Source organism: Fulmarus glacialis, unplaced genomic scaffold (assembly GCF_000690835.1).
Source record: "Fulmarus glacialis isolate BGI_N327 unplaced genomic scaffold, ASM69083v1 scaffold6322, whole genome shotgun sequence".
NCBI lineage: Eukaryota > Metazoa > Chordata > Aves > Procellariiformes > Procellariidae > Fulmarus > Fulmarus glacialis.
Window position 1 is genome coordinate 4493 of NW_009197070.1, and position 25782 is coordinate 30274.

General features: G+C 39.2%; 1 protein-coding gene across 1 annotated transcript; it reads right to left on the reverse strand.

Annotated features, from left to right (window-relative positions):
- Positions 1 to 14708: 14708 nt before the first annotated feature.
- Positions 14709 to 25006, reverse strand: LOC104072816 (oxysterol-binding protein-related protein 10-like). Its single transcript, XM_009572397.1, has 3 exons — positions 24937 to 25006; positions 15636 to 15790; positions 14709 to 15049 (listed from the first exon to the last, which is right to left on the reverse strand). Exons 1-3 carry the CDS (start codon positions 24977 to 24979, stop codon positions 15023 to 15025), a joined length of 225 nt encoding a protein of 74 aa, XP_009570692.1. The 5' UTR covers positions 24980 to 25006; the 3' UTR covers positions 14709 to 15022.
- Between the last annotated feature and the right edge of the window lie 776 nt (positions 25007 to 25782).

Sequence of the window (25782 nt, forward strand, 5' to 3'; positions counted from 1 at the left end):
AGGAAAAAAGCAAGGGAACCTCCCCTCCTTATTCCCCTCCCCTTTTTTTTTTTTTTTTTTTTGGCTATCCGACAAGTTGGAGAGTGTGCACCGGATGCCAATCTGCTCCTTGCGTTTCTAGTCACATGGCATGGAGATCAGTGAGCTTAACTGCACACAGCTCTAACTGGGAAATGGTGCTATCGCTTCCTGAAGGATATCCTGGTGGGCTGTCCTCCAGGTGGGGGGCAGGAGGGAGGGGGCACGAGTGTGCATGGGTGTGCACGAGTGTGAAAGAGATAACTTGCTAGCAAGTAACATGCTTTAAAGTGAACATATAACAGCTGCATAACCTTTAGTTGTTAACAGCATCAGAAAATAAACAAATTACACATTGACAAGTTCGCAGACTAAATCATATATTAAGAATTTTCTTTTTCTCCTGAAGATTGCACATTCAGCCAGAGACAGAAACCCTTCTTTCTTCCCTGCTAAAATAGGTATTAGGTTTTCCATGCCTTTCAAAGTGTTACTAACAAAATAGCAACTGCCTCTCATTGCTACTCTACAAAACGTGCATGGTGAGGTATGCAACCCTATAAACAGTTTAGGTGCTCAGGACAGTAGTGTTTGCATTGTTTTAAATGAAAGACTCACCTCATCAGGGAGGATGAGTACAATGGAACATTAGGATCAAGCATGTTTAATAACCATTCTGCAATAAGGACTATAATTTTAATTATCTTAACTATCCCCTATTTTAAGAACATGCGCAAGGGCAACAAAAATCCCACTACTCTACTACTGGAGTTATCAACATATTAGTGACCTTCAGTGCATGTAGAATGACATAAGTTGTCTGCATCTTTTCTCACTTTCCAAGAAAATAAGAACTTAAGTAGCAATTTACAATTTACGTCACAGGAACTGAACAGCAGTCATCTTCAGTAAGCAGCATCCTTTCTGTATTTCTCTCTCTTCTCATTAGCTGTTATAGGTAATTACTGAATTGCTTTTTAAGAGCACAGAAAATAGACATTTCTTTTTTAACTAATGGATATTTTCTTTAAAGGAAACAACCATGTGAGCACAACACAGGGTGTGTGGACATACAGCCACAAAATACAAAGCTACTGTATCTTTAAATGTCATAAAAGTCCAATCAGGTTTTTAATTCTTTTTCTTTCCACAGAAATAGTTTAGTAGTAACCGATCTGTAAGCATTCAGTAGAATGCAAAAGATTATGTTGAGTGATTACCCTTTAATGGTAGCTTTTCTGAATTATCAGACAGACATACATTACCAGACACATTCCGCCTCCGCGCCCTGCCCCCCCCCCCCCCCCCCGTAAAATATAATTGCAAAGCTGAACTAGGAAAGCAGTGATTTGCTCCATTCCTGTGTGGTCAGAGCAGAATGTAAAAGCTATTGAGCTGTGCACAGCTCAGGCTGGAAATGAACAGCACAGCTAGGCTTGGGTGGCTAACCCTGAGAATCAAATACTGAACCAGTTACAAACAAGCACCAAAAAGGGGCTTATATTTAAAATCATTTTAATCAAAATTACTTTCCAACACCGGGCTGAAGCACCAGGATTTTTCAGAAAAATCTCAGTGGAAAACAACAGATCATTTCTTGAAATCCCATGAAGGGATTCACTTCGAAGTTTAAAGGCCAAAGACATGAAAACACATGCTTGCAGATATCTGTTTTAAACAGGTCACTTCGCTAGAACTGGGATCGATTAATTTCGTGAGGTCATCTACTGGGATACAAAACAGTCAGCAGTCTTCATCAGAAAACATGCTGATTCTTTTTTAACAGATGAAACCTGTAAAGGAAAGAAATTGTTTCTGAAGGAAACATTCTGCATTTTAAAAAAAAGTCTTCAAGAAAAAGACACTTCGACAAGCCTGGGATAGAATCACAGAGTTAAAGACATATTTCTGTCAAAGGGCAAACCTGCCTCTGTTCTTCCAAAGCCTCTTCCACAAGTTAATTTTTCAAATTAACTGCTCTGTTGGAAATTCATTTTTAGATAATTAGTTCAGATCTTGGTTTTCCAACATAATTCACAAACCGTATCATGCAACAGTACTGTCAAGCATGACATGGATGTCATCTTGTTTATTCGTTGGGGGGAGGGAGAGAAAGGAATATACAGAATCACAGTATCATTTAGGTTGGAATGGACCTCTTGAGATCATCTTGTCCCACACCCTGCTCAAGCAGGGACACCTAGAACCAGTTGCCAAGGACTAAGTCCAGCTAGGTTTTGAGTATCTCCAAGGATGGAGACTCTACAACCTCTCTGGGCAACCTGTGCTAGTGTTCGACTATCCTCATGGTGAAAAAGCATTTTCTGATGTTCAGATTCACTTTCATGTGCCCACTGCCTCTTGTCCTGTCACTGGGCTCTACTGAGAAGAACGTGGCTCCCTGGTCTTCACTCCCTCCCATCAGGTATTTATACAAGTTGGTGGGCTCCCCTGAACCTTCTCTCTCCAGGCTGAACAGTCCCAGCTCTCTCAGCTTCTCCTCATGTGAAGGATGCTCCAGAACCTTCATCATCTTTGTGGACCTGTGCTGGACTCACTCCAGCAGGTCCATGTCTCTCTTGCACAGGGGAGCCCAGAACTGCACACAACACTGCAGACGTGGCCTCACCTGTGCCAAGTAGAGGGGAAGGATCCTGATCCGCTGGCGACACTCTTCCTAGAGCAGCCCAGGATGCTGTCGGCCTTCTTTGCCACGAGGGTGCATTGCTGGCTCATGGCCAGCGTGCTGTCCACCAAGATCCCAAGGTCTTTTCTGCAGAACTACTTTCCAGCCAGTTGGCCTCCAGCCTGTACTGGTGCAGGGGCTTACCCTCAGATATCCCCAGACGCAGGACTTTGCATTTCCCTGTGTTGAACTTGATGAGATTCCTCTCTGTCCAGCCTGTCAAGGTCCCTCTCAATGGCAGCACAACCCTCTGGCTCATCAGCCACTCCTCCCAGTGTTTTTATCATCTACAAACTTGCCAAGGGTGCACTCTGCCTCATCGTCCAGGTCATTAATGAAGATATTGAACAGTACCGGCCCCAGAATTGACCCCTGGGGTACACCACTACTGACTGGCCTCCAAGGACCTTGTTCAACAACCTTCTGGGCTTGGCCATTCAGACAGTTTTCAATCCACCTCACTGCCCACTTATCTAAGCCATACCCTGTCAGCTTGTCTGTGAGGATGTTATGGAAGACAGGGTCAAAAACCTTACCAAGGTCAAAGCAATCAACATCCGTTGCTCTCCCCACATGCACCAAGCTAGTCATTTCATTGTAGAGAGCTATCATGCTGGTTAAGCATGATTTCCCCTTTCTAAATCCATGCTGACTACTCCTGATCACCTTCTTGTCCTTCATGTATTTGGAAATGCTTTCCAGGGTTAGTTGCTCCAACACTTTCCCAGGGATCGAGGAGAGGCTGACGAACCTGCAGCTCCCCAGATGTTACCAGAACATCCTCAGATGTTCCTTCTTGCCCTTCTTGAAGATAGGAGTGACATTTGCTTTCTTCCAGTCTTCATGAACCTCTCCCAAACACCGTGACCCTTTAAAGACAATAGATGGTGGCCTTGGAATGACATTGGCCAACTCCCTCCATGCTCATAGGTGGATCCCACCAGGTCCCATGGAGTTCTGCATGTGCAGCTTAAGTGCTGCCTAACCTGTTCCTCCTCCACCAAGGGTAAGTCTTCCTCCAGAGTTTCCCTCTGATCTCAGAGGCCTGGGATTCCTGAAGGTTGATGTCACCAGTAAAGGTGAAGAGGCGAAGAAGGTATTGCATAACTCAGCCTTTTCTCCGTCATAGTAATAAGCACAGACCATATGTATCCTGACAGGGACACACTGAGGACTTGTACAGGACTCATAAGGCAATTCTTCATATAATTACACCAAAATATTCTAAGAATTTTCATTAAGGCATGAAAAAGTTTTTATGTAGTACAAAAAGGACTGTAGTCAGGAGCAAGAGGATGAATCTTAGGAACTTAAAACATCTGGATAAAAAAGACATAATTTAATAATATTCCAAGGGAAGTAGTCCTTAAGTCTTTCTACATTCAAAAAAATTGCAAAAGATACTAAAAAAGTAACACTGCATGAAACATTTCTGCACTGAAAGAAAGATGGAATAAATTACTTGCAGGGCTTGTTCAGAAGCAACATTAAACAGAATTAGCATTTTCAGACTAGGCAAGGATTGCCATATTTTCTGTACAGTCATTTATTTACAATTAGTTCTACCAGTGCACATAAAAGTCAGAGGCCTCATTTTGATTTTCAGATTCCCTTCGTTAATGATACAGATTTGCAAGCATCATTTAAACTTGCACTAGTGTAACTTGAGAGCTTGCAAACAGGTTTTCTGTGGGTGTAAGATTAAATATAACTCTGTAAGGTCAGAGAGCTTTAGCACATTTACACTAATGTGACAAATTGGCCCCATAAGATCTTCACCAGTCTCAATACCAAAGCTGGAATTCTCTTTGTAAAGTAGATACAGTAAGAATACCCCAAAAGTAGTAATATATAATGAGCTGTTAGCTTCTTGCAGGGCTTGTCACTGTATCAGAATTGACAAAGATGCCCTAACTTGCATGCATCACTTGTCTTCTCTTCTTCCAGCAAGTACACCTTCAAAATATTGAATTGCATTTGCTACCAGCTGTGGCATGCACCTGATAGAAAAGCAATGCAAGCTTACTGCACCCATCCCTCATTAGCAGTGATTTCAATCTCAAACGTAGCTTGCCCAGTAAGTTGTACTTAGTAAACTATTTTATATACAGACTAGTATATTAGCATGCTGTTGTGGTGGGTTGATCCTGGCTGGGTGCCATGTGCCCACCAAAGCTCTCTATCACTCCCCTCCTCAGCTGGACAGGGGAGAGAAAATATAACAAAAGGCTTGTGGGTTGAGATAAGGACAGGGAGAGATCACTCAGCAATTACTGTCATGGGCAAAACAGACTCAACTTAGGGAAATTAGTTTAATTTACTACCAATCAAATCAGAGTAGGATAATGAGAAATAAAATCAAATCTTAAAAACACCTTCCCCTCACCCCTCCCTTCTTCTCGGGTTTAACTTTACTCACGATTTTCTCTACCTCCTCCCCCTGAGCAGCACAGGGGGACAAGGAGTGGGGGTTGCGGTCAGTTCATCACATGTTGTCTCTGCCGCTCCTTCCTCCTCACACTCCTCCCCTGCTCCAGCGCGGGGTCCCTCCCATGGGGGACAGTCCTTCATGAACTTCTCCATCCTGAGTCCTTCCCACGGGCTACAGTTCTTCACGAACTGCTCCAGCGTGGGTCCTGTCCACTGGGTGCAGTCCTTCAGGAACAGACTGCTCCAGCATGGGTCCCCTGCGGAGTCACAAGTCCTACCAGAAAATCTGCTCCAGCGTGGGCTCCTCTCTCCACAGGTCCACAGGTCCTGCCAGAAGCCTGCTCCAGCACAGGCTTCCCACAGGGTCACAGCCTCCTTCAGGCATGCACTTGCTCTGGTGTGGGCTCCTCCACGGGCTGCAAGTGGATATCTGCTCCACCATTAACCTCCATCAGCTGCAGGGGGACAGCCTGCCTCACCACAGTCTTCACCACGGGCTGCAGGGCAATCTCTGCTCCGGCGCCTGGAGCACCTCCTCCCCCTCCTTCTTCACTGACCTTGGTGTCCGCAGAGTTGTTCCTCTCACAGATTCTCACTCCTCTCTCCAGCTGCAGTTGCTGTTGCACCGGGTTTTTCTTCCCCCTTCTTAAATGTGTTATCCCAGAGGCGCTACCACCGTTGCTGATGGGCTCGGCCTTGGCCAGCAGCAGGTCAGTCTTGGAACCGGCTAGCGTTGACTCTATCAGACATAGGGAAGCAGCTTCTAGCAGCTTCCCAAAGAAGCCACTCCTGCAGTCCCCCCTGCTACCAAAACCTTGCCGCACAAACCCAATACAGCTGTGAAAGGAGGAGTAATTCCCATATAGAAAATTGCAATGAATATAATAGATATGAAATAGAAAATTTCAGTTTACTTCAACCTAAATCTTGAAACAAAACAAACAAAAACTCAAACACCTTTACTTCAAACCCATTGTAAAGACTGAAATCATCATCATCATCATCATCCATTCACTTCTCCTCTAACTTCCAAATGCATTGTCATTTACAGATTAGCCACTTTAAGCTTAACTATAAGGTAGCAACACTTTTTTTTTTATATCCAACAAGCTCCTGTACCTCTTTGTATAAGCTTTTCTACTCTCCAAGAAAAGTTCAAATAAAACAAAATAGAAAATACTCTTCTCAACATTTACCACCACACCATTACACAATGTAAGCAAAGGAAGGGAAAAAAGAGGGTTGGAATAGCGGTGGCAGAGTGAACTCGGTTCATTGCTTGAGCCCTGGCCTCCATCTTACTGTAGTCTTATTTACGCTTTGCTCCTGATAGCCCTGTGACTGATCATTGCAAAGAAAGCATAGATCAATGATAAAACCTCAAACACACTGACATCCCGTACACCCATTGTAATGTGGGCACCTGGATACCAAAGTTCCAGTGACTTTCAAAGAGACTGAAGGCTCCCCAGTGTTCAAGGTTTGATTTTTTTTTTAAGAGACTTAACGAGCTCAGAACAAAAGCAGAGCTTAAATGGAGAATTTAGAAAGCAAAACTTATTACAGCCTGTACATCTCAATTTCATCGTGAAAAAGGTCTCTTAAAGGTAGCAAAAGAGGTGGCTCAGCTCAGCTGATTTTCTTCATTTACCCTAAGTATTTCATAGAAGCTCTCTCTTCTACTGCCTTTGTCAGTAACTTTTGCTTTAATTACTGGGAAAATTTTTGCCATAATATTAATATGCAAAAAGTCTACCATCTCAAGGGGGAACCCACTCCCCCCAAAACCCACACACCCATGGTCACACTTTTCTGGCATTCAATCATTATAGCTTAGATAACAACGATGAACCAAAAATAAAGTTAAGGTAACTTTTAAAATATCAAAGTAAGTAACAGAAGATGACAATCAAATGAGAAGGATTTTACAATTAAAAAGTGAGCACACTGTAACTTATACACAACAATGCTATGGCAAGCAAAAATATCACTTTCTTTTTGCTTTGTTACATACAGATCCAATCGGCAAGACAGTTAGTTTCTCCTTCATACAACTGAATGAAGGAAAAATGGCATAATAGGCAGATTTTCCACTTACCTGAAACTATGTATACCAAGAAAAATAATCCAGGAATATCTATCTGGATAGGTAAGTAACTGCTGCATCTGGGTTTGGGGTGTGAGAGAGTGGGGTCAAAGCTTTTATGTAATCCTGGATACAACACTCGTCATTGATAGGTCAAACCATAGAATATTTGGTAGAAAAAGCTTGCATCAGGAAAGAACGTCTGCAAAGTGCCCAGAAATTAATTTCTTACCAAATTTGTTATTTGTCTTTGGTAATTCAGGTCTCCAGAGAAAATAAAATTCTTCAAACTAGGACTATCCATGATTAAAACATCTCATTTTTTTATGTATGTGTAATTGATATACATATTTTGTGGTTTGTTGTTTGGGTTTTTTTAACTGAATATGCTGAACACACTGGATGTTCAGAAAATCTCTCCAGCTAGGGACAAGTGCAAGGATCAAAGTGTGGCAATGTGAGCAATCTGTCTATCATGCAAGATTAATTGGATACAACATGTAATAGCAGAGTCATCTACTGAACAAGTAATACCTAGCTCTCCTTAGGAGATCCTCCCTTCACTGCAAAGCAAGCAAGTAAAGTAAAAATGCATGGTGATACTAACACTTCGTAAATATAGACAAGCTGACATATAAATGATGCAAGCAAAGAAAATAATCACAAAACCTGTATCTTAGGTGACAAATAGGTCTGCAATCTTTTTTCTTCCCAACAAAACCAATCTGCCAGGCATCTGGAGGCAAGCACATTATCCAGATAGTCACTATTTTGAGAGCTTTACTAATGCTTTTTTGTTAATGTTTTGCAGTAGTATCTCTGGGAACAGAAGTCTTTTCATCCTTAAAGAATAAGCTCAGAAAGCTTCCTTTTCCTACACTGCATATGTGTTTAACTCTGACCTGTGACCATATTTAGGGGTAAACATAACAATATAGCAGTGATGAGGACTAGATAACGTAAGAGATTTAAGAAGAAAAAGGGTTGGTTTGTTGTTTAAAGAGTAGGAAAAAATGCATGTAACATGAAACAAAGGGCATCTGTGTTTATGTTGCAGTATAGCCTGTGTAAGCCTTCAGAAAAAATATTAGGAACTAACCATGAAAGTGATTATGTTTAAGAATAAAGAATCAATCAGTAACTTAACATCCTTTTAAACAGAGATCCTCATTTGGGTTACCTACAGCACTGTAATCCTGTAACGCACCACATATGTTTGTTGGACAACTTTTTCGCTACGTGTTCATATCATCTTCATAAGAAAATTCCTCTTGCAAATTTCGATTTTCGTAAACCTAAGGTAGTCAGTTCTGAAAAGCAGCTGAAAAGCAGCTAATTCCCAAGCACAGACTCCACAGGAAAAGATTAAGTACCAGCACCAGTCCATACATCTTGTGAGCATCTTTCATGAAATGAGGGCTACGGAAGTACAGCACTGTTTAATCTGAAGCCTAAAGCACAAGACGACTTTGCAGTATTGCATAAATTCAGTAAGAACTGGGAATAAATATTTTTCATCACTGATATCATCAGAAAGGAACAGCAACATGAGATTACAAAAAAAAGCGCAAAGAGAAAAGCCCCACGGACTTGTCCTAAATAGAAACAAAAAACCTTGAAGGTTAGCATAAATCACAACATAAATTTTATCCTAACCTAAAACCACAAGAAATACAGTATCACATCATAACAATTTTAACAAAACCTATTCTTAATGCAATACACATACTAGTGAAGAACAATTTCCTGAAAGATACTCAGTTTTGTTTTGAGAATCAGATTTTTTAAAAGCAAGATAGCTATAAAAACAGCATCTGACACTATCCAAAATAAGTTACTCAGAATTTACAAGCTTACAAACCACACCGTGCAGCAGGACAGATTCCCATCACTAGTCAGGCAGAACTTCAGAGACTGTGAGGGGTCTGAAAGTCACATGCTTATAACTTTTGGGGAGCTAAAGATAAAAGACCGCACTGAGCTACAGGTTGGTGAGGGAGACTAACATGGAGGAAAGCATGGCAGGCTGCTATACTCTCTAGACATCCCCCTGTATTAAAAGGGATCCTCTCTAGAACAAGATGCTTTGGGAGAAACCTGAAGAACTAGGCGCAACTTGCCTCGTATTCCCACAAAGAAGGGACCCAGCAGGCGATTTTAGTCGCCCACCAGACAGTACAGCACACTGATAAGGAAAGGTATCATACTCAAACGAACCTTCGCTCCCATGGATAAAATCCCTAGAGAAACTGCAACAGTTTGTGCAGAGGGGTTGTGGGACCTCCACTGTTGGAGGTGTTCAAGACTTGACTAGACATGACCCTGAGCAAGCTGACCTGATTAGCTCTGCTTTGAGCAGAGTGTTGAGCTGCAGGACCTCCGGAGGTCCCTTCCAACCCAGAGCACTCTATGATTCCATAATGATTCTGCTGTAAAGCCCAGTAACTGAAAAGTTAGGAAGTAACAGAACTGAAGTCATTCAATCAGCTGTAATTCTCTTCTCTTTTATGTCACTTTGTATGCTAGCTAAGCAAATTTATGGCAGAAAAATGCTACCACGTAACTCAATAATATACCATTCACATATGCAAAGAGGGCACAAAAAGATGGACAACTACAAATTTAACGTTTACAATCATCTGGTCTTGCAATACTAATCTATATGTAAATCCAGTTCTCACAGTGCTATTTCTTGTATGCAATATCACATGCGAGCATATTTATAAGAGGAGAGAAATGGTAAAGACATGTTAATACAAGCAGTATTAACAATCTTTCCTCAAGGCAACACACTTATTAAAACCATCCTGAATCCTCCTGCAATTTCTTTTTCCATCCGCTATATACGTTCTCTTTGCTGCCGTCCTGAATCCTCCTGCAATTTCTTGTCCCATCCGCTATATACGTTCTCTTTGCTGCCACACACACAAATCAAAAAAAAAAAAAAAAAAAAAAGACAAGGCTCAAGTCTTTCAAGAGAAAAATAAATCAGTAGAAATCATACCAGGAGAACATTCAATTTATATGTGAAACAAATTGAGCCTAGAAGATTGTCACCTTTTATACAGCTAACTTCTTGAGGCCAGTGAAACTCTCTACTTGAAAAGCTTCTAAGATTTGTTCTCAGTCCGATGAATCGCTTGGTCCATCTCAGACTGTGAAGACGACTGTGTGGTCTCTCTACATTATAATACAGAACAGTCCCACCTCTTTCATCTTCTCCTTCCAACTCCTCCTCTGAGATGAAGTTTTATAATTAAATACTTTCATCCCAGCTGTTTCCACATTCAGGGCTTTTCAAATAAAGAATCATCACCACAAGCAGAAAACCCTACTATTTTTCTAGCAAGACCAGATGGAACAGCTGAAGCCAGTTTGGATGAAGCTTCACTAAGCAAGATAAAGCAATTCCAACCTAAGACAAATACTCATCATAGTTCAGCCCAGAAGAGTTCAGCCCAGCTTACTAAAGTCTAACTAAGTTCTCGACAGTCTTAATGAGATGGGTAAGCTTACTAATGGGCAGTATTACCAAACCCACACATACAAACATACTAAGAAATAAAACTGACAGCACAAAGCATATCAATAGGCACACAACAAATCAATTAGCACACAATCCTGAAATAAAATTAACTTCAGAGTAACTGAAGTTACTGAAATTAACTTGTGGCTTCAGAGTTCGTTTTGCAGTGGGCACAGGTTTTATAATGGACAGAGTAAGCAACTGATCCATTTTAACTCAATTTTTAAGCCTTACTGCAAGGGAACCTGAATTCTTTATATTCCAATGATTAGTTTTCACTGAATTTCACTAGTAAACATGGAATGCCACATGAATCAGAGCCACATGTTCATTCAAATTAGATGCAAATTTTGTAATAAAGCTTCATATTTTTATTTTAAGTAGAATATTACTCTCAAATATATTATACAGATAGCAGATGGAATACATGCATTTTGGAGGTGGGAGTGACTCAACAAAATGCAATGGCTTTGGCTGGAGCTAAATTTTTATTAATTATTTGCATAAACAGTTTTACTAGAGATTGTTTGCTGACACAGTAACTATTCCAGAAAGCTAGGAAGGGGGCGGGGGGGGAAGATCAAAATTAGCTAGATTACCTTAGTCGTTGCCAGTGCTGCTGCAGCAGGCTTAGGGTCATTTAATTCTACTTTTAGTGTAATTGTACATTTAATCCTTAAGTATACCTTCCCTTGATTATCCTTAAATATACCTTCAATTGATTATCTCGGATTTCATTTTTCAGATGGTCTGCTAGTGAATGGATTAACCGGTACCATCTTTGCCTAGAGATTAATTTATCTATCCAAGTCATTACAGGCCATTTACTGTGCTCTTTGGCCCAAAAAGTACTTAATCATGCAGAAGGCAAAAAGCAGAGCACATTCAGAAATCCTGTAATGTCTGTACTAAACAGTGAAAAGGAACTCTCTGTAATACTGCAAATGTTACTTTCCCACCCTGATCTGTTCTCTTTCCATTACTACACTTGTGGCTAGCACTGTATGTTCATGGCTAAGCTGATCTCCCACATCAATTACACAGATTTATGCCAAGTACAAAAAGGAACAAGGAAACACTAGGAAAAATTTACACTAGGAAACAATCCACAGTCCTGGGCAAGTCTGCTGAGACATGGATATATAAAGAAAAGGTAATATTGAATTAGAAATCATTTCTTGTATATAGCTTAGTTTCTAAAATTGCAGAAGCACTTTTAAAATTATTTCTTAGCATCTCTAACACATCCTGTAATAGCTCTAAAGGCTATTACATCCTCTGTAAAGGATGAAGTATCATCATATTAGCATGTATACTAACCTACAGATAGAAAACAACTTCAGCTTGAAAGCAGCTATCACCTGAACATATTGGACAAAAGCACATAATCTTTTAAAATTAAGAACTAAACAATTCAGTACCTCCTATAAATAGCGCAGTTCCTTCTTACAGTTGAAAACATCAAGGTTCAGATTATCTAGGGGACCGACATAGCTTTAATAACCTGGACTCGACAGCCCTTGCAATCACTATCACAATTAAAACCTGGTTTAGCAGTTAGATAATCAGAACTAAAGCCTCAATCCTACAGAGCTAAAACTTCAATCCTATTAAAAAGACACTTCAATATGGAGCATGTGTACAGTTTCTTATGCACACAAGCAAGAGAAAGTTAGGGACAGGAAAGCAGAGAGACTGCATAGATACCAGATCCACAGGATGGAAAGAATCAGCTGGCATGGCATTTTAAGGCATAAAAATCACGTGAAGAGAGCTAAATTGCAGAGGTAGCTACAGCATGATTTTTGTAATAATCCTTAACTAAACCGTTAGATCAAAAGAAAATCATTCCTTCCCTCTCAGGTCCCGCATAAGAACAGCCTGTTTCCCATTTGTATTTGGCTGCCAGGGGAAGCATTTGGCCTGTAGATACATTTTGTCAGCTCAGAAGGAGAATTCTGACACCCAAAATGACAACTAGTTGAACTGGAACAGTAGCTCACACATGGCAGTGATTCACACCTTTATTCTACTAAGGCACCAAGTTTATTACAACTCAATTTACTATGAGACTCAATATTTTAAAACTAATCAATTTCAGCATTTCTTGAAAGGAATTTCAAAATTATAAACCCTTAAATGAAGGAAGCAGGGTCCCGTTTACTGCAGACTGGACACAGACCAAGTTCACGTCACAGCTCTGAAGAGTGTACTCTGGTATACTCCATACCAGATTTGTCCTGTTCTGCTTTAAGGGAAAAACCCTAAATAATACCTTGAACTTATAACATAATTTACACCAAAAAGTCCAAAGCGGTTCACTAGAGGATACACAAAAGTATTTTACATCAACTCACATCAGATGGAGAATAGTTCTGTTCAGCTTAGCCCTTACCGCTGCGCTTCCACCTGATATTTCAGGTGGACAGACCAAAAAAAATCCAAAAAAGTAAACTAACTAAAACTTGGAGGCTTATACCAAAAAAAACCAAAGTATGAAAAACAAAAGACAAAGCTGCTTGATCCAGCATTTCACTGTCAGGGGTTACTTCTTTCAGTAGAGATAACAGGCTTCAACTTCATGCTGTTCTATATCACAACCCTAAAAGAAAACTCATCCGGGAAGATGAAACAGCAACATCAAGAAAGGACATGCTAAAATAGGCAAGGAATACACAAGAAAATAATCTCTGCCACAAAATCTTGTATTTTCTGAACTAGTTTAAGCAATATCTCAAATGATATCCCTGCATTTGGAAGCAACAAACACCGTAAATAACAAAAGCAAGTAAACACCAACATATAATCTAAAGAGAAGAATCTTTAGCTGCTGTATTATTTCACCAGGGGAGAAACTCTGCATTCCTGAAACCCTGACAGTGCGACAGACCAAAAAGAAAGGTTTTACTTTAGTTATCTACAGCATCAAAACTAAACTCTCGAACCTCCTATATCCCTCAAGAATGTTTAAGGATTCAAAAAAAATTGCATCACATGAGCCTTGTTATTCCAGAGGAGAATTATAAAGATCCATGCTTCTTCATAAACATATAAAAAATATGGCAGAAAACAAGTCATTGGTTTGTTAAGGATGTTGCTTAATGCACTGCTGCAAAGCATCTACATGCTGTGCTGAGAATTAACACAGCTGTCACTAAACACAGTCAGCCACTTGGTCATGTTGCAAGGAAACTGCTGCCACTAGCAGCCTGCTATATGGGAAAGATTCCTCAGTAGTCATCCCCCGCCCCCCCCAACATAACAAACGTCTGTTTTCTTTTTAAAATCACTGCTGATCCGCACACCTGAAGTTATCTTTTCCTTATAAATAACGTTCTATAATATAAGCAGCTGAGTCAGTTTTTCCTCAAGGGTAGTAATTTAACGTTTTTTTCTATTTCAGACTACAGGTCAATTCACAATTTGTTTGGTCAGTACATCTACTATATTATGCTGAGCATTAGCCAAAAAGCACTCCCCCATCCCTTTGGGGTATAGCTTCTGACTAAGAGATAGAGTTATATCATTAAAAGTACAGATTTTTTAAAATAAAAATCTAGGCCCAGTCAAAGAAAAAATTGGAATTAATTTTGATAGCACTGATAGAAGAACCAGCACTCTCTTCTCATAACTTCTGTAAAAGCAATGCTCACTTCTTTTGGCAGGTATATTTTGAAAGCTGAGCCCCATTAATACACTACCAACTTCTTCAGAAATGAGGATCATCCCGTACCTAGTTTGGGGCTTTTTAAAAGAAAATCATTAAGAGAAATAAGCTTCATTTGAATGACACTTGTGGATTCCTCTTTTTCTTCTAAATCTAAAAGAAGCTACAAGAAAAATAAAAAAAGAAATCAGGGAATTCAATGTCAAAAATTTGTCAAACAATAACATCTAGATGCATTTGCTCATTCTCTGCTGATGCCACCACAGTTATTAACAGGATACTACGAAAGAACTGGAAAAACAAACAGCTTTATTGATGTCCCCAGCCATTACACATTTTGTTAAAGGCAATATAATTTAATTTAAGCCATTCCAATTGCCAAAGAGCATTCACTAGCAGAAAAGGATTTCTTCAACTCTCTCAAAAACTTCTTCCCAGTTCTCCAGGTCTCACGTGCTCCACGTGCCCTACAATCTGTGGGGTCTCAGAGTGAAGTGTTTTCCTGGTGGGCAGCACTGGTAAACGAAGCAGACAGTAGAAGCTGGAGAAGTTTGGCATGGTGAGAGACTTTCAGTGCATGAGATGCCTGATACGCAGCTGTGAGCCTCCTCAAAGAGTCGATGCTTCAGAACTGCCCTTTACCAAGTAAATGCCACAAAAGCACAAATCAACAGGCTGGTGCAGGAGGATGTGGACAAGTTCTGCCCATAATCACTTAACAGGAAAAGGGGTCAGAAAACAACATAGTTTTTCAACTCAAAGAGTAGTCAGCTATACTCAAGAGACACCCCAGAGCAAACACCAACATGGAAGAACAAGCAGCAAGCAAATGCCATGGTCCTAGTGTCTCCTGTCTATCTCAAACCAGCATAAAAAACAAACAGCTTTTTCTGTCACCAGAAGATAGAAATGTGTACTGACAGTCTGTTAATTGCTTTTACGATTAGAAGAGAGACTGTACACTTGCCATAGTCCACTGTCCAAAGTACCTCAGAGAAGCAAAAGCACACAGCAATATTGTCAACGTATTCCTAGTTTTTAGAGTGCACTTTTGCATGAAACTTATCATTTTCACAACTAATTCCAAACAAAGAGGATACTATAAAGAAAAAAGTACAACAAGTAATTAATAAAAGCATCCACCATCGTACAGGGTTTGCATCGAATCAATGTCAAGTCTCAGATACAACAGAAATGGCCTATAGAGACCTAGCATGCTTACCTCTGTATTTGGTTGTAGTGCCTGTCCATCCTGGGCTGCAGATGGTACTATTGCCCATGTAATGTTGGCGCTAGCAGATGATAAGGAGCTGAGGGCACCGTTTTTCAGTTGCTCTGTGGAGTGCGACTTGGGCCCAGGCCATCCCAGGATACCTTCTGAAGCAGAAAATGGGTGTCAATTTACAAGAGACAGATTACGGATTTCTTCCATTCATCTCATCATTCTACTAATATAAATGAACTGCTACGTCTTCTGTGCTTCCATGCACAGTTTTACTTTAGTAACAAAAATACTCCCGCATCTTCTATGCCAACTTATCTGTGGTAAATATTTTTTTAAAAAAGTTAATGAAGGAAGATTTTAAAATGTTACTCCTACCACCAGATAGAATTATACATAAAGATAGAATTATACATGAAGATTTTACAATCTGGCACTAATTAAGTAATTAAGCAAGTATTCTCTATCCACTATTTTCATAGTTACGAAGTTATCCAAGCAAACCCTCCATTTCTTCCGCCTGAAATCAGAGTTTTAAGCTTAGCGGCTGTATTTTATTTCTGTCTGTAAAAGCTGTTTCTAGATTAAGTGCTAACATGCTTTACTGGTCTCAAGACCACAGTTTGTAAGAGGTCTCATTAGAAAGATACACATTAAATATGAATCAAACAGAACTAGACATCAGAACAACCCTTATTTCTGGGGGCATCTGATTTCCAGGATGGGCCAGTACTTAAGGATGCCAAGACAGAAAGAACGATCAGCTAAGGCGACTGCACAGTTGTTCCTCCCTTACTGCTCTAAAACATAGAATCAACATTCAAATCAGTAGCCCTCAGCTTAAATTTCAGCTATTAATTACACACTGCTATAAAATGCAGAGATATGGATAAGAAAATCGCAGCTTTTCAGTCATTACCATAATTTGTATATGAAAATACAATTAGTGCCACAGAGAGGATCTCCTCCTCTTACCACTGGCAACTTTTTAAGATGACCCAAATCAGCACAAAGTACATTAAAGGACATGCAGTTTCTCCTCTCCATATCACCAGTGGTTACCAGAAGTTGCCTCCTAATTAAAGTAAATGGTTTGATCTGGTGAGATAATGCTATGTACTATTATATTAACACTTACATTATTAAAAAATGGGCCATGAATCCTATAGCTGACCTCTTACCAAAGTCTAAAGATAAAATAATTACAGAACATTCCTCTCATCTAAAATGGCACCAAGTTATGATGACATGACAAAACTTCAGGTCTACTTGTTTAGCGTGATTTTGTGGCACCATCTTTTGCTGAAGAAAGCATAAGCAAATAGTTAAGTATAAAATGATTTTCAAAGATTTGAGTAACCAACAGGGAAAAAAATCCAGCTTTTTTTTTTTTTTAAAATGTATATTTCACACAATGACTCAAATTTCCCATCGCCAAAGGAAGAACATTTCTGTGGCTCTGCTGTCAGGCCACACACTGCAAAGCTTCTTGGGTTTTAATGACTTTGAGGACTATGCCAGTAGATGTCATAAGTCCCGGTCAAGTTGAACCACGTGAGAGAAAATGCAAGTATCAAACAAAAGGTCATTTTCTTGGATTGGCTCTACACATTGGTCCTACACATCAGGAAGCTAACATCTGCCCCCATTCCAAAGACGCAGTTAAATCAACACACGACGTTGGTATATATGGCAAGGCACAAAGAGCACAGTGACTGTAGTCACAGTATCTCTCTGCTTGCTCCTCAGGTCTTGAGCAATTTGCTGCTAGGAACAACAGATCCCTCAAAACAAGCTCTGATTCAGAGGATAATCTGAAGATTTGTTTTGGCAGATCCAAAATGGACTCTCGCTGCATGGGGGGAAGGAAGCATACCATCAGCATGAACCATAAAACTAAACTGGAAAATTTCAAATAAAGATGTGGTTCCTTGGAGGGAATTCACATGTCTGTAAACTGTTAAAAAAATTTACTCTTTTTGATGTTAATTAGTACAGATTTCAAGGAGGAAAAAAAGGCAAGAAGTTAAAATAAACTTGTTTCACTTTTGAATAGCCACAAAGACTTCTATGGAGTGTGCCTATGCTTCTCGCTCTTCGTTACTTTACAGTTACAAATCTCAACCTGTTTTTGTTTCTCCCTGTCAAACAGCTGAATATTGGATTATTGCTGCTATTTTCCTATTACAGAGAGACTAAAAAAAAACCCAAAAAATAGAACTGACTTCTCTTTATGCCAATCTGAAAATAAGTCATTCGATCATCTCCTTGGGCTATCCATTTTCTCTCTGCACACACAATCTAATTGGCCTTCACTGTAAACAATTATTTTTTTAATTAATATATTTTTTTAAAAATCTAATTTCTGTAAATAAGCACAAGAAAAAGCTCCCACTTGAATAAATACCTCGCTTCAGGGGAAATTTTTAAGTGTGAACATTTACTTCACCATCACTTACATGTTTTTAAAAACAACTATACTAGTTTTCCTCTTCAGTACAAACACACCGTAAAAAGACTATTTACTTCATCTTTCTCCGCACATTTTAGAGACTCTCTTACAGAAATAGAAACCGTTAGACCTATGTGAGCATGTTTTTCTACCCGTCCCAAGGGCAAGGCTACCCTCACAAAACAACAAATCTTGTCAGCTTAATCAGTTTTTAAACAGATCTTAAGAACACTTTATGACCTAGACAACACCAATAGAATGCCAAGAGTTAAGGTCCAGAGGATAAAGCACATCTGTTTCCTCAATACCTCTGCATATGAGAAAAATTGTTTTGTTAAATTCTGTCTGTCTGGAACTTGACTGCTTTGCAGAAGAGACATATACAGTAAAAGATATTAGTCATATGCCACAGAAACCTAAATAAATAAAAAGTCAGCTCTCTGAACAAGTTGAAAAAATTCCATGCCTAGTTTCAAAGTGCCATCAGGGAACCTTTGATTATCTTTAATCTCTACATTTCTTACTCTGAGATGTCAGCATTTTCACATCATCCCAAGGGAGTTGCCATATACCTAATATAGCAGCCTACTTTTCAGGCAAAAACAAAGTATGAAGAGAGAACTCATCAGAAAGAATCTTAAAAACAACTAAGATCAGAATACAATCTCTATATAGCAAGTGAAAGGATACAACAACATAGCTCCTACTTCACTCACATGATCAGTTGTACGTCCAAAATGTTCTCATCTGCACTAGTAGAAGTTATTCTTACCACAAAATAGTACAGGTAGTTGTTCTCTGTCCCATATCAAATCAAATTATTTTACTGGAATTTACCCTTGGACTAAGCTGCCATCTGTAAATAACCTGATCCACTCTAGTGAAATTGCCATCTTTGCCACATTATGGCACTCAAAATTTTCTATCACTAGTTCAATTCTGGTTCTTTTGAAGAAGGAAAAAACATATAAAAACTAAACATATTATGACAAAGAAAGTTTATCTTCACAGTTGGATAAGAATAGGAAGAAACTGCTTTTGTTTTGAAGACAGATTTTTGCTCTGTTCTTGGTCATAGCCAAAGACAGCTGACAGGAATGTAAATTCAATTCTTGACACATTTCATAATTCTAAAGAAATTCTCCAGAAAGGCAGTCACAAATTATATTAAAGCATTCACAGCTACACAGCTACTTTACTGTTTGCTATAAGACTATGCAAAGCACTACACTAATTAAAACAAAACATCTGTTTCTGCAGTAAATTATGCAAAAATTAGAAAGGACGTACCAAATACACAACTAGTAAAATCAGCCAGATCTCTTCTACCTGCACAGTGTTGGCTCTGTGGTTCCAGGATCGAAAACCCAAGCCTGATTCCTCTGGAAGTTCAGTGCATATGTACACATAAAATGAGAGTTCTTATAGAAAATACCCCAAAATGAGCTGCTTTCCGGCTTCCCCTCAACACAGATTTCCATTGTGATGAACACGCAGCAGACAAATCCACCAAGGCACAGGAGAACGCTTCTACGTAAGAAAACTACAGTATCTAGACACAACCTACTCTCCATTCCCTACAGCAATGCTATAGTTCACAATACCCCATCTAATTCAGATGGCACAATAGGGTGTATCCCACACAAATGCCCTCAGGAGAAACGTGTTTCCCTTTCACAGGTGCACACAGCAGGAGGGAGGGAAATTCTCCCCAAAGAGAAGGTTTACAGGAGATTTTTCAGTTAAGCAATGTTGATAATTTTCTTTTGTTGGTTCTGATTTTCTAGGTACCTGACGTACCTTCAAACTATGTTTTTGCATCATAATTGATGCATGAAATATGCTTAACACCTACCTCAATCCTGTAACAAAAACCCTCCTATTTTTAAGTCCTCTGGTCTTGGTTTACAGACTAAAAAAAAACCTTTCGTTTTTTCCTGGCACAATTGTAAGCTAACATCTATTGATAAAACTCTTACAATATACTGTGACTATACTCTAACAAATATCCCCTTAACAATGCAATGGTAGGCCTTGAGGAGAGACCAAGATTAGATCTGGATTCCTTCCCCTGCCAGGGATGGATGCAATAGTTCTGTCTCTCTGCAGAATCCTACAGCAGGCTGAACCAGCAACAGCAAGTGGCAGCTGCACATCTGCTTTTCAGATTAAAAAGACAATGTTGTATTTGCTAATGCTGTGTGGGGACTAGAAAGTAGCATTATCTTCCAAAGAAAGAAGAGCATATAAGGAATAATGTATTAGCATTTAGATAGAACAGGAAATTGTTTTGGTTATTCTGGACAGAAGCAAGTCTAGCGATGATGCTTTTAAGGGAGACCTGACTGACCATGCCAAATTTAGTAAATTACACCAGTAACAAAGAATATGTTCTCCCCCGTCTTCTTTCCTCACCCTTCCCTGCCCACAAGCATTTGAGGGCTGGGGGAGGGATTAAGCACGAAAGAGGACTCCTCTGCTTATTTTTCTCTCCTCCTGCCATCTCAGCTGCAGGAGAATCCCTAGTTGTCATTTGTCACCAAACTGAAAGCATCTAGATTTTGTCTTTCCTATCCATTTATCTTCTCCAAAAAAGAGGCAACAGAGAATCTGCAAAAATAAAGTTCAAGTACATCCCCCCCCAACTCCAGAATTATCTTCAACCCATTTGCTGCCATGGGAGCCAAAATAAGCAGCATTTGCACATTCAAATGAACTTCAGAAAATCCATAGTGAGGAAGGGTTTGGGTTTTGTTTTTAAAAAATCCTCAGAAAAAAAGAAACGTTCTATTTTACACTTTGGAAAAATGGGCAAGTGAGAAACAGAAAAATATAGGAGGGAATTCCTACCAGGGAGATGCTTTATTCAGAAAATGAATGGCTAATATGAAACACAGTCTAAAACAATGGATTTATCTGTGTAGGCTGCTACTACAAGAGAGGATTCTGTCTGCCAAAACACCAAAATAAGAAAACAGACTTAAAACACAACAAGCTGGTAAAGCCACTTTAAAACAAACATTCAAGTTTGCTCTGTTCACAGTTTGGGAGGGAAGGATGTTAACCCTAGCAGTCAATAGGCTCTAGAGATACTCTTCTGCCAAAGGCTACACAGGTAGAAAAAAAAACACTAAACGTTTTAAAGTTTGAAGTGAAGACAAAAGTTTCTTCTCCACATTTTTATTTTAAAAGGCACTTGTTTCCTGTCTGCATGCTAAATGAACTCAAGCTTGTCACAAGGCACTTAATGCTGATTAGCAAATACTTTACATGTACCTAAGTGGTGACATTCTTGGCCAATAAGAAAAACCTTGACATTTTTCTCCCTCCTACAAAAAGAGTAAAATTCCCACACCCAAAGAAGCTTGTATAGATGCAATCCCTCATCCTCAACTCACACTATATGTAACCAACACTTTCCGCTAATAACATCCTTCTCCAGCTATTTTTCAATGAAAGAAAAAAAGCTACAAAGAATTTAGCCAGTGATCAATGCACATACCTTTAATAATGACAGCTAGAAATTAATTTTACATTATTTGACATTATTTTGACTCAAAAGCAGAAACACAGACAGGATTTTGCTTCACTGACTGTTCTTGTTGATGCACTTCCAAAATCAAGCACTAACAAAAAAGACAATCAAAACCCTTTCTTGAAGCTTTAGAGTGGAAATAAAACATGTATTGACTACCCTTCAAGACAAGATTGAACACTTCAGTTTAATCTTCATGTCTGCTTGTAGGCTTGAGGTCTAAGACTGACAACTTGTGAGAAATATGAAAATGAAGAAGAAAAATCATGTCATCCTTAAACTATTCCATAAAAACATTTAAAGTCAAGACCTACACAATCCTAGATTCTGGATAAGATTCCACTAAACTGAAAAAAAAGCTTTCTTTCTACTCACATTACTGGAAAACAAAGCAATAAAAATATTTACATCAAAAGAAAGGAGACTTTTTTTCTGTGTAAAACAATAAAGGTTTGTAAATCTGTTTAAAATAGCCACTATTTAATTATAATCTTCATGAGTGCATTCCATAAGTACCAGGTCAGAAACTCTCAGCTACTTTAAGTCCTTGCTTTAGAAGCAGTAAGATTGCAAGGCCTATGGTGCACAGAGAAGAAGTCAGCAATCCTTGTGTCATCAGCCATAAAGACTTCAAGGACACAAGCAGAGCAAAGGTACAGAGAAAGCAGAGAAAGTAGATATATATCTACTTTTCAGGCAGTTCTCTCTCTTTATGGCATAATAGTGAGAGCTTTTGATGCTGAAGGAAGGCAACTCAAGGGTAAGTTCAAATCACCAAAGCTAAGCCATTGATTATTTCTCACACTCCACATAAGCAGGACTCTGCTGCTTTGCTGGACTGGACTGCTTTCAGGAACTGTAGGCTGGAAGCAAGAAAATAAGTTACCAAATTCCTGTGTTGTCTCTCTCTACAAAATTCTGTGGATCCTGCCCCACAATGCCCACTAGCATCTTGGACGCTCTGCAGCAGGTAATGAGACAGCACTGGGATCTAAACATTTGGCAATAAATTGCACAGGGCCATCACATTTCATGGGGAAGGCATTTGAGACTTCCTATCAGAGGAACGTACAGCTTTTAAATCAACAGGTGTCATTTTCACCTGACAGTATCAACAGTTGACAGCACAGGTCATCTTTTAGTTGCACCTTCTGGGTATGAAATTAAAAAATTGACCTGGAGGACACAAAATCGAAATGAAATACATCATATCTCAGAATTAGAGTTTCCTAGAGGATTACTTAAAGGCATTAGTCTGATTAGACATGAGTTTATGCAGCTTTGATGACTCAAACTCTACCGACTCAGCAGAAATGTTAAGCCTATCAAAGTACACCTCGACAAAATTAAATGTGTAGGAAAATCAGTAATCAAGACTTGTAGGCCAGGTTCTTTCAGGCAACTGTGTTGCATAACAAGGCCTGGGGAAAAGAAAAAGAAGGAAAAAAAAATTGTTTCACAGACTCTTTCAAGTCAGGGAGAAGAGACTAAATATTTCAGCAGCTTTTAGTAACTTTTTTGTTTGTTTTGGTTTTTTGTTTTTTGTTTTTTGACTTTTTTTTTTTAAATTACATACCAAAGAATAAGCACACGTACACACTGAAGAATTAACTGTTTGCATTCGGGTTCTTACAGTTATACCAAAGATGCTGCTGTGAACCAGTGCTACAGAATTTTGATTCCTGAAAGGATTCTTGTACAAGTTTAAAGTCTTAGGAGGAACAAAAGAAAAAAAAAAACAAACCACTTATTAAATTTTATTAAGTACTTCATAGTAGTGGCTTTCCGCTTTTTTTCCAAAAAACATGGGATTCCCTTTCAGCAATTACTAGTGTTATGCTTGCTTTTCTCTGTTCTTGTGCACAGATCCTCAAAAATCATTATCAAGTCACAATACAGACACTGATTTAACAGAAGATTATTTGGACACAGGTTCAAGGACATGTACAACTCAAGTCATCTATCTCTGACAGTTCACTTAGATCACATGGATATGAAAAACAACCTTCAGGGACTTTGAAACTAGAAAGTGACTTTTCTTTGAAGGATGCTTTTCATCTTTGTTCCAAACCATTCTCTTTTGATATGAAATTATATCAAATAATTCAATTAAATGCACTTTATCATTACTATTTACATATATGCAAGGTTTTTTGCATTTTCTACAAGAAAACTAGAACACAGAAAATAAGACTTTTTTTTGTTTATTTATGTTCCTTCATGAAATATATCAGAATCTGGATGCAGGAAGGTCATGATATACCATAGGATAGGTGTCAAAGTTTTTACACTGTTTTTTCGAAGAACCCTTTTTACATTATTTGCCTACTTCTCAGCTGACCCTCTCACATTTCTATTCTCCCCACAATGGGAATTCCTACCTAGCTGTCTCAGCAGCCCTGAGGGCATATCCTGCCCTGTAGTAAACCTACTGTAAGTAAGGACGGGTTGGGGGGGCATGTTTTTGAAGCACCTGAGAAACACATAAAAAGCCACCCTGTATCCAGAGTTCTGCTGCTGCTGCTTCTCCTCTTATACCAAGTCTTGCTCCTGCTCTTAGAGTAGGCAGTGCAGTTTGTGTATGGAAGAACACTGACCACCCTTTCAGAAAGGTAAAGGTCCAACTTCTGACATTATGGACAGAGATGTAGAACTGGGTGAACTGAAAAAATGGAGCTGCGTGGGGACTGAGAGGTTCATGTCTGCAGAGCTCCATGCAGAATCACACTGTTTGACATTTTAGGCTCATAAAAGTTTGCCACAGATTTTTTTTTTTCCCTGAAAAGCAGCATGGAGAACTTTTTCCAGATTTAGAGAAAACCACAGACTGGAAAAAATCTGCCTCAGCAGCATCCTTCCCTGTAGAAAACTAGAAATATGATTTTCACTGTAGCATTGCATAATATTACATGTATTTTTATCAAACAAATGTGTACTGTGATTTCAATCTAACAAAAAAAAAGGGGGGGGGGGAACAAACAACCAAGCCGGTTCTGCACTGTGATTTAGAATATAGGCTTATCTACCTGTTCTCCATCCCCCTCACCACCTTTTTTTTTTGTCTTGCTGTCTTTAGAACCTGATTTCCCTGAGAAGACTTAGGACAACCTCTTTTCCTCCTCTCTTCTGATCTCAATAGATTTTGCATCTTTTTTTAGGCAAAGAAAAAATTATGATACTTGAGGCTGATGAGAAGCTTACAAGCTGCTCATCCCAACTTGCCTCTCTGAGGAATGGTTAATTTTGTCTGCTTCAGTATCATAATAAAAAACCCCAAGGCACATAAAATAATACCCAAGAGAGCTTGTGCACACCTGATGACAGTGTCCTGTTATGATGCTGGCCCACTTGATGCATGGTTTGCTGTAATAGAGTCAGGCATTCTCCAAGGCAGCTCAGGGTGGCAGCAGAGGTAGCTTTCAAAAGCAGCAAGTCCTGATCCAAGGCAGAAAGGGGCCCAGAACTTGGGAGAGCTTCAATGGCTTGTACAAGATTCTTCTGTTGTCCCTCAACTTGGCTCATGATCTGTAAAGGTCCAAAAACATCTGCTGTCATAGGAAATATCACCATGTAGCTGTTAAATTCTTATGGGTTGGTATAGTGACTAAACGTGAAGAACTATCACAAATGGATGTTAATGTTCTGATCCAAACATACCACATACTTACCTACAAAAACGAAGGGCTTGAGACTACCAAAGGCCTGTAAAAATGTCAAGACTATGTCAGAGAAAATCGTCTCTTAAAATAGTAGGTTCATAGTAGGTTTAATAGTGTGACTCATACTTTCTGAAAGTCTTCGTAAAGAAAAGTATGAAAATTCTACTTTCTTCTCCATTATTAATTTAGGCTTAGATTTTCTTTCCCTTATATGTGATCTGAGACACCCAAGGAAGCTACGCTCTCCCTCCTCCTTCTTTCCTACATAAAATATCTAATCCCAGTTTAAGAATGGACATTTTTCATTTCTCAAGCATCAGTAAGGAATTGTTTTTACAAAATAAGGTAACTTCTAAGTTTACAGAGATTAGCATAGGATGCAACTTAGAGTATTTATTTACTATCAGATATGAATACCAGCTGTTAGGGAGAAAGTTAATCTGTTTCTAGATTTGGACCATCCAGATGAAGATGAAATGCGTGCTTGTATAGCAGGTAAAA

Coding starts and splice junctions, on each gene's coding strand:
- LOC104072816 (XM_009572397.1), bottom strand. CDS start 24,979: ATGCATCAAGTGGGCCAGCATCATAACAGGACACTGTCATCAG. Junction 15,791..24,936: donor TAACAGGACACTGTCATCAG/GTGTGCACAAGC, acceptor TTTCTGCTTCAG/AAGGTATCCTGGGATGGCCT. Junction 15,050..15,635: donor CACTACAACCAAATACAGAG/GTAAGCATGCTA, acceptor TACTTGGTAAAG/GGCAGTTCTGAAGCATCGAC.